Source organism: Urocitellus parryii, chromosome 4 (genome assembly GCF_045843805.1).
Source record: "Urocitellus parryii isolate mUroPar1 chromosome 4, mUroPar1.hap1, whole genome shotgun sequence".
Classification (NCBI taxonomy): domain Eukaryota; kingdom Metazoa; phylum Chordata; class Mammalia; order Rodentia; family Sciuridae; genus Urocitellus; species Urocitellus parryii.
The window spans coordinates 58,609,478-58,619,594 of NC_135534.1; the positions used below are offsets into that span (position 1 = coordinate 58,609,478).

The following is a 10,117-nucleotide window of genomic DNA, read 5'->3' on the forward strand; positions in this document are numbered from 1 at the left end:
ATATATGTTTTTGACACCATTGTATAGTATGAGATAACTGTATTTATGTGGGTTAGTCTCTGTGTCCTCTATTCTGTATCATTGGTCTATATGTCTATTTTGGTGCTAATACCATGCTGTTTTTGTTACTATTGCTCTGTAGTATCGTTTAAGGTTTCATATTATGATGCCACCTATAAAATTCATTTCAAACGACAGGCTAACAAATATACATTAAATAACCTGAGAAGAAGTGATATCCATATAGGAATGAAACCATTCATCAGAAAGAAAACAGAAGAAAGATAACAAAATGGTTGTATCACTCTAGTTTTTAAAAAATAAGCATCAAACTTAGAAACTCAAGGATATTCTCAAACTCCATGATTCAGCCTCATATTTTCCATGTAGTCATTTGTGCAGTAAATGTCCCAAACATATGATTAAGTTTCAAGTCAGCATGGGAAATTAAAAAAGCAATCTCTGTTGATAACACACACAATGACATCTAGAACAAACAGAGAATATTTTAGAATAAGTAAAGCAAGGGATGGGAAGGTTTTGGAGAGATTTGCTTTATCACTGTTTTGATCACATGGCTAACATTTCCTAAGGTCAGGACATGCTCAAAACTAATTGAGTGTCTGTATTTCACACAGCCATGGCCACAACAGAGCAGACCCCTGAAGAGCCTCTCCTCAGAGTCCAAAAGAGGGAAGATCTTCAAGAGATGCTGAGAAAAGTAGGACTGGATGTTGAGTACTGGTTGTCCAAATTTCAGGAAGACCTGGGTGTGACCTGTGCCCAAGCTTTACAACACTTAACAGAAAAAGACCTCCAGAAGCTAAAATCCCAGGTACATCATCCATGGGAAAAAAAGGCCCTGAAGAAGCTGCTTGACCTGTCCCACTCAAATAGTCTTGCAGAGTTACAGGAGTCACCAGTGGAGAGGAAAAAGGAGAAGCAGAGAGAACAAGCAGTGAAAGAGCTGAGGAACATGCTGTCAGAAGGGAGACAGAGACAGGAAGAGGCAGTGGCAAGAAAAGAAGCAGAGCTGAGGCAAGCCATGGAGATCCCTGAAGAGAACAGGCCAGTGCCTGAAAAGTCCCTAAGTGAAGTCATGGAAATCATGCAGACACAACTGAGTCCCAAGGAGCAGACACTGTCTCACAGACAAAATCTTTCAGATAGAGACTTGGTGAGATGGACATCTGGAGGGCTGGCCCTGCAAGGGATTTACAAATCATGCCACCAAATGGACCTGATACAGAAGAGAGAGGAGCTACTCAGTGTGCCCAATGAATTCAAGATCTATGGCCCTGAACAGGGCACACGGATGGAATCAGAAGAATTTACATCTTCTCAAGCAGAATTCACATTTACCCAGGCTATAGAGAAACTGGGCTTCAGTTTAACTGCCTCAGCCAAGGTTGGAGGTTGGGGATTTTGTTTAGAACCTGAACTGAATAAAAACAAACATTCAGAATCCAAGGAAACTCAACGAGCAAATTCTGAGTGCTCTTATTTCTGCTCAACCAAGTTCAGCTACATACCTATGGCATCCTGCCACTTCCCCATTGATCAGCTCCAGTTGTCCAAGGCTGCTCTTCAGGAATTAAAATGCCTCGAAAACATCCTAGATCTAATTACACACCCACAGGGATTCCAGTTGCTGAAACACTGGACTGAAAATTTTTTCCACAGGTTTGGCTCTCATGCTAACCAAGGCCCTGTGCACCTGGGAGGAATATATTGGTGGAAGGCCATTTCAAATGGTTTCCAAAGTAGCCAGTTGACTGAGATGAAGCAGCAGGCAATACAGGCCCTGGATATTTACATAAGTGGCAGCTACAGTGGCATTGGTGTGAATGTTGCTGCAGGTACGAATTGGTCAGACTCACAATCAAAAGCAGATTCTAAGAAAAAAACTTTCAGAAACCTCGAAACCAAATTCCAATTATCTATGTCTAAGACAGGTGGCCCACAAGAAGCAGATGACCTTGCCCAGTGGAAAGCTGGCCTTGTTGCCAACAATCAAACCTGGCGTGTCATTGATCGTGGACTTCAATTGGTGCCCATTTGGGACATCATCCTCTCCAGCCACAGAAGAGATTTTAAGGATCCTCTTAAAGTGGCTAACTGCCTGAAAGACAACTACACTGCTCTGACTGGCCTCACTGAACAGATCCATGAAGGAGAGGAGTTACTGAGTACTATTCAGGAGGCCAGAGATTTTCTAGATAAAGTGAGGTCCTGGGAGGTGTCTGATCCTGAAGAGCAACTTCAAAAACTGATAGAATTCATGCAAACACTGAGTCAAAAACTAAAAAGTCATGAAATTTGGATTAACATATGCCTCGTAGATAGGGATCTGCAGACATTTCTATTCAATACTGTCAACTTTTGCAAACTTTCTTCCACTCATAAAGCCAAATGTATTAAATCTAAATTGAGTATCCTTCTAGATCCTCACATCTACAAAGTGGAAAACTTTCTTCAGGCTTACTCCATCATGAGGTGGATCAACCAGTCAGAGTCGGAGCAAGAGCAATACAAAATCTCCCAATTTTCTGATTTCATTAAAATCATAAACAAAATTCTGAATGAATTCTTGGACATAAAGGACAAATCTAAGTCCCCAGAAGCAGTAAAAGAAGCTCAAGAAAAGGCGAATTATGAGGTCAGCTTAGTATTCTACAGCTTTTTCAATCATCTTAATGCAACAAAGCAGAAAGACACACAGCACTTGCTACTTTCCATTGCAGCTGGGGCAGGATATCAGAGAGTAAACCAAACTTTTCAGCATCTTCTGGGGCATGAGGAGTTAAACTTGCTACTGGATGAAATGCAAACTGCCTACAATGAATATCAGAAGCTGAAGAGTATTTCCATTCAGAGGGCCCATGCATTTCTGGTGCTCACAGTTTTGACAACAACAACTGGAGTCACAACTATTTCCCCAGAAGAGAAGACACAATGCATGGAATTTATGAGAAAACATATGGGACAATTATTGCATAAAGGAGTTGAATATCACCTCAAGCAATATGAGAAAGATTTTAATTGGGAACACCTAGAAAGACAGTTGAGGTTACAGATTGATAGGGAAAATGAAGTCCCCATCTCTTCTTTGCAAAAGGACAAGGCAAGAAAACTATTGCAAACTCTTTCCCATGGAGGTAAACACTTCCTTGAATCACATGATAATGAAAATAACAGATGGGAGGTTATGCAAAATGGAGCCTTAAGAGACTTAATCCAGCATCTGGGACTAGATCATTACTATCCAAAAAAGATGAGTACTGCTAACTTCCATCAGATCTACAAGACTTCTGTGTGCAATACTCAGCCCAAATCTGAACAGGAACTTCCCTTCTATTTCCTTCAGAAGCTACTGATGCTGGATTATGGACTGAGATACCTAGTCTTCAAAGGTGATGGAAACATAGAACATCAGGTTTCCCCGAGTGCCTCCAACCAGGAAAATGAGGATTTTGATCCATATGAAGACTTTCTTGAAGATAGTGAGAATCTTACTAAGCTTGTGACCACTGAGTCCAAGACCCACATTCACCCCATGGATATCCAGATGGCAATTTTCCACTGTGCAGATGATTTTGCCAGACAATACATTTTGACCAAACTTTCCATCTGTCAGTTTGCCCTGCCCCTCCTGGTTCCAAATCCCTGCACTTCTCAAATTGAATTCTCTCTCTGGTCTCTCAGACAAATTAGGAGAAGTTGGCAGCAAGCAAGGAAATCACCACAAGGGAAGAACAGTCACAAGAGTCAGCAGATGTGTCGTGTCTCCACTCCCATTGTGTCCTTCATTAGGGTGGGCAATGGCCTGTCTGCTTCCAAATCTCAGATCATGAACTGTCTTCTCAGTAAACATAAACATGATGTGTTTTTCCACCGACACTGCAGAGAAAGCAGCAAGAACTGCCTCTTGATGCGGGGTGTGGTGGAAATCTGCTGGTTCTGCCCTGGAGGGGAAGTGGAGGACAGGTTTGACAACTGTGTGACCTTCATGAACCTTCATGGAGATGCAAAGGAACATAAAAGGCAGCTCACCTTCCTGCAGGAGGTCTCTTCTCTCATTGTGGTCCTCATGTCAGCTTCTGATGACAACAAACAAAACCAAAAAATTGTCCGTGACCTATGTCAGTCATCAAGATCATTGATCTGTTTGCTAGATGACAAAGAAAAATCCAAACCCAGTAGTTCTGGTAGAAGAGTGAAAATTGGCCTGAGGAATAGAAATGAGGCAGAATTGACAGAGGAGCTCACAACTACCATCAGACGTTTGCTGGAGCTCTCTGACACAGCTCTCAGCCTAGAGGACTGTTCTCAAATTGCTCGCCAGCAAGGATTTCTTATTGATGAAGACCAGAGAGATTGTAAGGAAGGCAAAGAAAAGGCACAGAGCATAATAACTCTTTTAGGAGAAACAGAGTTGGCTGAGGTGAAGGAAACCTTCCTACTGCTTCAGGGACAACTGTGGCAATTTTGGTGTAGGAAGGACAAAGAACTTTATCATCTGAGAGAGAAGGGAAATCAAAGCATTGAACAACACAAGAGTGAGCTTGAGTCAGATAAACAAAGAATTCGGCAACAACAGGTGCAAAGAGCTTTTCCTCTCAATGATGTAATGTTCTCTGTGCTTCAAATTCTCTACCGCTATTCAGAAACTCACACCACACTCTACTTCTTGCAATGGATGAGTGAGTTTTTAGATAGGTTGACTGAAGAGCATTTGGAGAACCTACATGAAAAACTAACTCATTTGTGGTCAATTGTGAAAACAGAAAAGCAAAGCTCCCAAACCATGAACTCTTTGGAACTCTGCCAAAAGAAGATTAGTGACTATACCTTAGGAATTGAGCAATTTCTCAGAGAGGTTGGCCAGATCTATGAAGCTCTGGAAGAAACTTCCTCCACAAATGATATAGTTTTTCTCTTCCTTCCCCAAATTGTTGCAGACCTGATGATAGCTGGTGTCCCCATAGAGCTGATAGATGGAGATGCTTCCTATGTGCCCCTAAAGTGGGTGGCAGCTGTTTTTGACAAGCTCTCTGAGAAACTTGGAGACAAACGGCTCTTTGTCCTCTCTGTCCTTGGCCTACAGAGCTCTGGGAAGTCCACCCTACTGAATGCTCTTTTTGGGCTGCAGTTCAGTGTAAGTGCAGGCAGGTGTACCAAGGGGGCCTACATGCAGCTCCTAAAGGTAGAAGAGACATCCACAGAGGAACTTGGCTTTGACTTTGTGCTGGTTGTAGACACAGAAGGACTTCGGGCCCCAGAACTAAGCCACAAATCCCAGAACTGGGACAACGAGTTAGCCACCTTTGTCATTGGGCTTGCAAACTTGACTCTGATCAATATATTTGGGGAGAATCCATCAGAAATACAAGAAATCCTACAGATAGTAATCCCAGCCTTTCTGAGGATGAAACAAGTGAAAATTTCCCCCAGGTTCATATTCGTCCATCAGAATGTAGAAGTTACAGCTAAAGACCAAACTACAGAAGGACTAAGGCGGTTAGAGCAGAGGCTAGATGAAATGGCCGCACTGGCTGCTAAACAAGAGTGCTCAGATGTCACTCACTTCAGTGATGTCATCAAGTTTGATGTCAATACTCACGTGTACTACTTTGCTCACCTTTGGGATGGCAATCCCCCCATGGCCCCTCCCAATCCTCGTTATAGCCACAATGTCCAGGAACTGAAAAGTACAATTCTTTTAACTGCCAAGCAGGAATCCGGGGGAAGCATCATGAAGATATCAGATGTAAAATTCAGAGTTCAAGATTTGTGGAGAGCCCTGGTAAGTGAGAACTTCATTTCCAGTTTCAGAAACACCCAAAAGGTCATGTCCATGAGCAAACTGGAAACCATGTATAACCACTGGACCTGGGACCTCAGGAGTCATATGTTGGACTTGCAGCACCAGCTTCACAACCAGATTAGGAATAGAAAAATTCAGACACTCACATCAAGCATAATTGAATGTCCACTTACAGAGAAATATGAAACCATCAAGCAAGTACTTGAAAAATATTTTACTGAAGACCCAGAGAGAGAGATACTTGTCCAAAGGAAAGCCCATTTTCAAAATAAGCTACTAATCCTTAAAGATTCACTTATTTCAGGCACCAAGAGAAAAGCCCATGAACTTATTCGTCTCAAAAAAAATCAAGAACAACTAGAACAGAAGAAGACTGTATATGTAAATAAATTATTGAAGAAGAGCCAAAACTTGGCTTTAAGAGTAAAAGGTAAGAAGTTGAGTGATGAAGAGTTATATGAGAAATTCAGTCAACTTTGGGGAAAATGGGTTTGTGAAGTGTCCTCAGATCTCCCTCAAGCCACAGAGCCTAAAATTGATGTGGATGCTGAACACATCCTTTTGGAACATTTCAGAAAAGAGAAAAACATAGTAGAAAAACTAAAAAGAAATATTGGAAAGAATTTTCAGCTAGATTTTGGAAAACATGTCAAGATGTGTAAGGACTATTTCATTGTCCCAAAGAGTTTAGAGGCCTGTGATAAAGTGTCCATTGATATGACTACTGATCGTATTTTTTCAAGATTTAATGAATATATTGAAAGTATTATGAATCAACTACGTCATTATGATCAAAGTGACTTCCATCAAATCCTGAGAATAATAGAAGAGGAAGGAAAATCTGAACACACCAAGAATAGATATATATTTACCAGTGAATACAACATTGAATTATCTTCATATTTATTTCAAAAAGCAACAAAGCATTTTAAGGAAAGGCATAGGGCATTTAGAAGAGCAAATGATCCTGTAAAATATCTAGAACAAAAGAAAGACGATTTTTTCATGAGTTTCAAGATTTCCTGCCAAGGTGCATCCTCCATTACATCTTTTGTTGATTTTCTGTGGCAAAAGCTCACTCCTGCTGTCTCTGCTACCATCCAGGGGAAAATGGTCCCTAGAATAGCTGGGGAGATAAGAGCCTCCTGCCCTGCATTCAATGGAAACAGGTCTAACCTGGAGAAACACATTCTCATCTCTCTAGCAGAAGAAGAAAATTTTGAAAATTATTGGCAATACATTTACAATCCAAAATCATTTTTTAGGAGTTACATTGAGAACTATACCAAAAAGTACTGTTCAGACAACAGAGATAAAATAATAAAAACTTTATTCAAAACAAGTCTTGATGACATCAAGAATACCATCCTCTCAGCCATTCATGAATCCACAGCAGTAGCCAAAGACAGAAGCAGCACTGCATCTGGGTGGCTAGATTTGTTCTGTGGTTACTTGGGGAACAACTTGATTTTCCCACGAAGAGACCTGGTAAACATTGAGCACCAAGAGATAAAAGATATGGATTTTCTCAAAGAAGCCATGAGTGCAGGTTTGGATCCTGCAATGAAGAAGGTGGAACAGAACTTGTCAAGTATGCCTATAGAAGAAATGGTTCCTGAAATTGAGAAAATCCTCTCTGAACATCTCTATGGATGTTGGAAACAGTGTCCCTTCTGTAATGCAATTTGTACAAACACAATTCCTGAACATGATGGAGACCACAGTGTTCCATTTCATTGTCCACAGGCTGTCTGTGGAGGCAAGTGGTATAGAACAGACCACTTTGTCATTGATTTTTGTACTAGTTTAGTAGCAAGTGATTATTTGCTTGTTTTGAGAGATGATAGGAAAATCCCATTTAAGAACTATCGGGAGGCAGGAGGGGATTATGCCACATGGAGCATCACCCCAGATTCATCCACCCAGCCATACTGGAAATGGTTTATCTCTCACTTCAGAACAAACTTGGAAGAAAAATATCAGCTAAAATTTATAGATAAAGGTCAAATCCCCTATGAATGGGGCAAAATCACTAAGCAGGAAGTGCTTAATGACTTGAAAAATAATCTTCAATGACCACATAAATACCTTAGCATCTGTACCAAGTCACAGTACCAAGCAACCTCAAAATATATCCTCCTTACAACTAGAGCTTTACATATTCCACTTTGGAAAGGAAATGTTTAAAAAGTGTTTAAATATCAATTCAAGAATTTAAGAGTTCCTGGAAAAGTACTTGATATCTCTCTGCCTCAATTCCATTTGGATTAGAAAGAAATTACTAAAATAGGAGCATATGACAAAATCCAAATATCTAGTTCCTACTTTGAAATATTGCTCTACATATTTTAAAATATGTAATACCTTCAGAAAAAAATCATCTTCACATGGAAAATTTTAAGTCATTTCATGATACTACAAATTTCTCTACAGTAACTTAATGGCTATTGAACCAATATACAAGTCCTGACAAGCAACTACATATAAACTTTCTCTATGAATTTTTTCACTCATTCAATCCATGAAGAAAATTTACTCACCCTTAAACACAAAAGCATTAATGTAAATTTCATGATTCCCCTGTATACTATTTTATAGGGATATTTTACTTTAGCAGAGAACAAACCAGAGACTTGACAAAGATAAAGTCTTCATCAAGTCAGGAAATATTATCAGGCAAACATAGGAAATAGAAGTTAAATCACTGCTTCATTTAATCAACATTCTCTTCTTTCTGGTTTCTTGGAATTTCTTTGGCATGCTACAAAAAGTTGAGTTATTCACAAAGTTTAGATCTTCAAAGCTGGTGTTATCTGCCTGAGATTACCTCCTGAAACAAGTGTAATGATAACCATGTAAATGGGACCCTATTCAGCAAGTCTTTGGACAAGGTCAAATTAGATAAAGCCATTAATGATTATAAACACCATCCCCTAAACAAAAAAAAGGAAAAAAATATCTACTTTTTATAAAAATTTCATAATTATTAATTAATCTTAATTGGGTTCTCACATTTTAATAAAAATTTATATTTCTTGTATAAATATGTATTTCATGTAAAAAATTCAGAGGAGTGCTTATGTCCAATCAGACATATTTTTGCTTCCTTATACTTTTTGGATGATAGGGGAATCACCCTTCTACAAACCTATACCTTATGCTCAGTTCTCAAAGCTGATGATTTAAAAGAATGCTGATGCAAGAAGAAAATGTCCTCATTTTAGACATAAAGATTCTCTTTGGTTTCCATTTACTGCTGCAGGCTCTACCTATCTATGGATAGTGAAAAGACACAACCAAAGCCACAGTAGTTAAACAACGTAGATCTTCAGAAATGGAAGATGCCGACTCCGTCATCTTTGTCCACCACAGGACTACAAATACATTATCAGTTTCAGATCTACTGACTAGAATCTCCATAAGTTTTCTGTTTGTTTTTGCTGTAGTACTGTGGATTAAACCCTGGCATTACACATGTCAGGAAGCATATTATTACTCAACTACAGCTTTTTATTTTTTTTAAATTTCAGAGATGGAGTTTCATTCAGATGCAACCTGGGAGCCTCCTGCCTCAGCCTCTCAGGTTGCTGGGATTAAAGGTATCAGAAGTCTTGAAAAAAAAATTGTGAAGGATATAGGTGTTCTTGAACAGAATGATTTTTTTTCTGAAAAATAGTCTTAGTGAGAGTTGGGAAGATCTCTTAATGAGATCAACCTGATATAGTATTGGGAACAGAAGCTCTGCACAGCATGGTGCCTGTCAGATTCATCACTGCAAGCTTTGAAAAGGCTTAATGTTCAATTGACATTAGCTGAATGCTTTTTATATTGAATGAATCCATATAGACTTCAACTAATAAGTCTCATATATTACTTTTGATTTTAAAGCCAAAAATATTTTGCAAAAGTAAAAAGGCCTCTAATAAATTCCTCAGGTATGTTAACAGTGTGATTCTTACATGAGATCCCAAGGCCAAACTAGAGAGATGACAAAAATATTGGGAAGAGGTAAATTAGAATAAAAGAAGATGACTATGTAGAGATGGTGTTTTCTGTGATACAATTAGGGAAAATAATCAAGTTGGTGTCAGAAATGGGAGAGATAATAGTGTTAGTGTTTTGGGTCTCATTAGGGAAGAGACCTCAGGAACAGTGGAGCAGGGGAGAGGAGTCATTGGGGATGAGAACATCAAAATGTAGAGCACTGGGTCTGATTGAAGGTCACAAAATTAGAGTTGAAAATAGGTACAAGGTTAGTAGGGGTAGGGTTCTCATGGGTAGCAGAATGAG

General features: G+C 39.4%; 1 protein-coding gene across 1 annotated transcript; it reads left to right on the forward strand.

Annotated features, from left to right (window-relative positions):
- The first annotated feature begins 640 nt into the window (after positions 1 to 640).
- LOC144254264 (interferon-induced very large GTPase 1-like) lies at positions 641 to 7,903 on the forward strand. Its single transcript, XM_077797279.1, has one exon. The coding sequence runs from the start codon at positions 641 to 643 to the stop codon at positions 7,901 to 7,903; it is 7,263 nt and encodes a 2,420-aa protein (XP_077653405.1).
- The last annotated feature ends 2,214 nt before the right edge of the window (positions 7,904 to 10,117 follow it).

Bases quoted from the DNA above. Each gene is read 5' to 3' on its own strand.
- LOC144254264 (XM_077797279.1), top strand. From the start codon at position 641: ATGGCCACAACAGAGCAGACCCCTGAAGAGCCTCTCCTCAGAGTCCAA.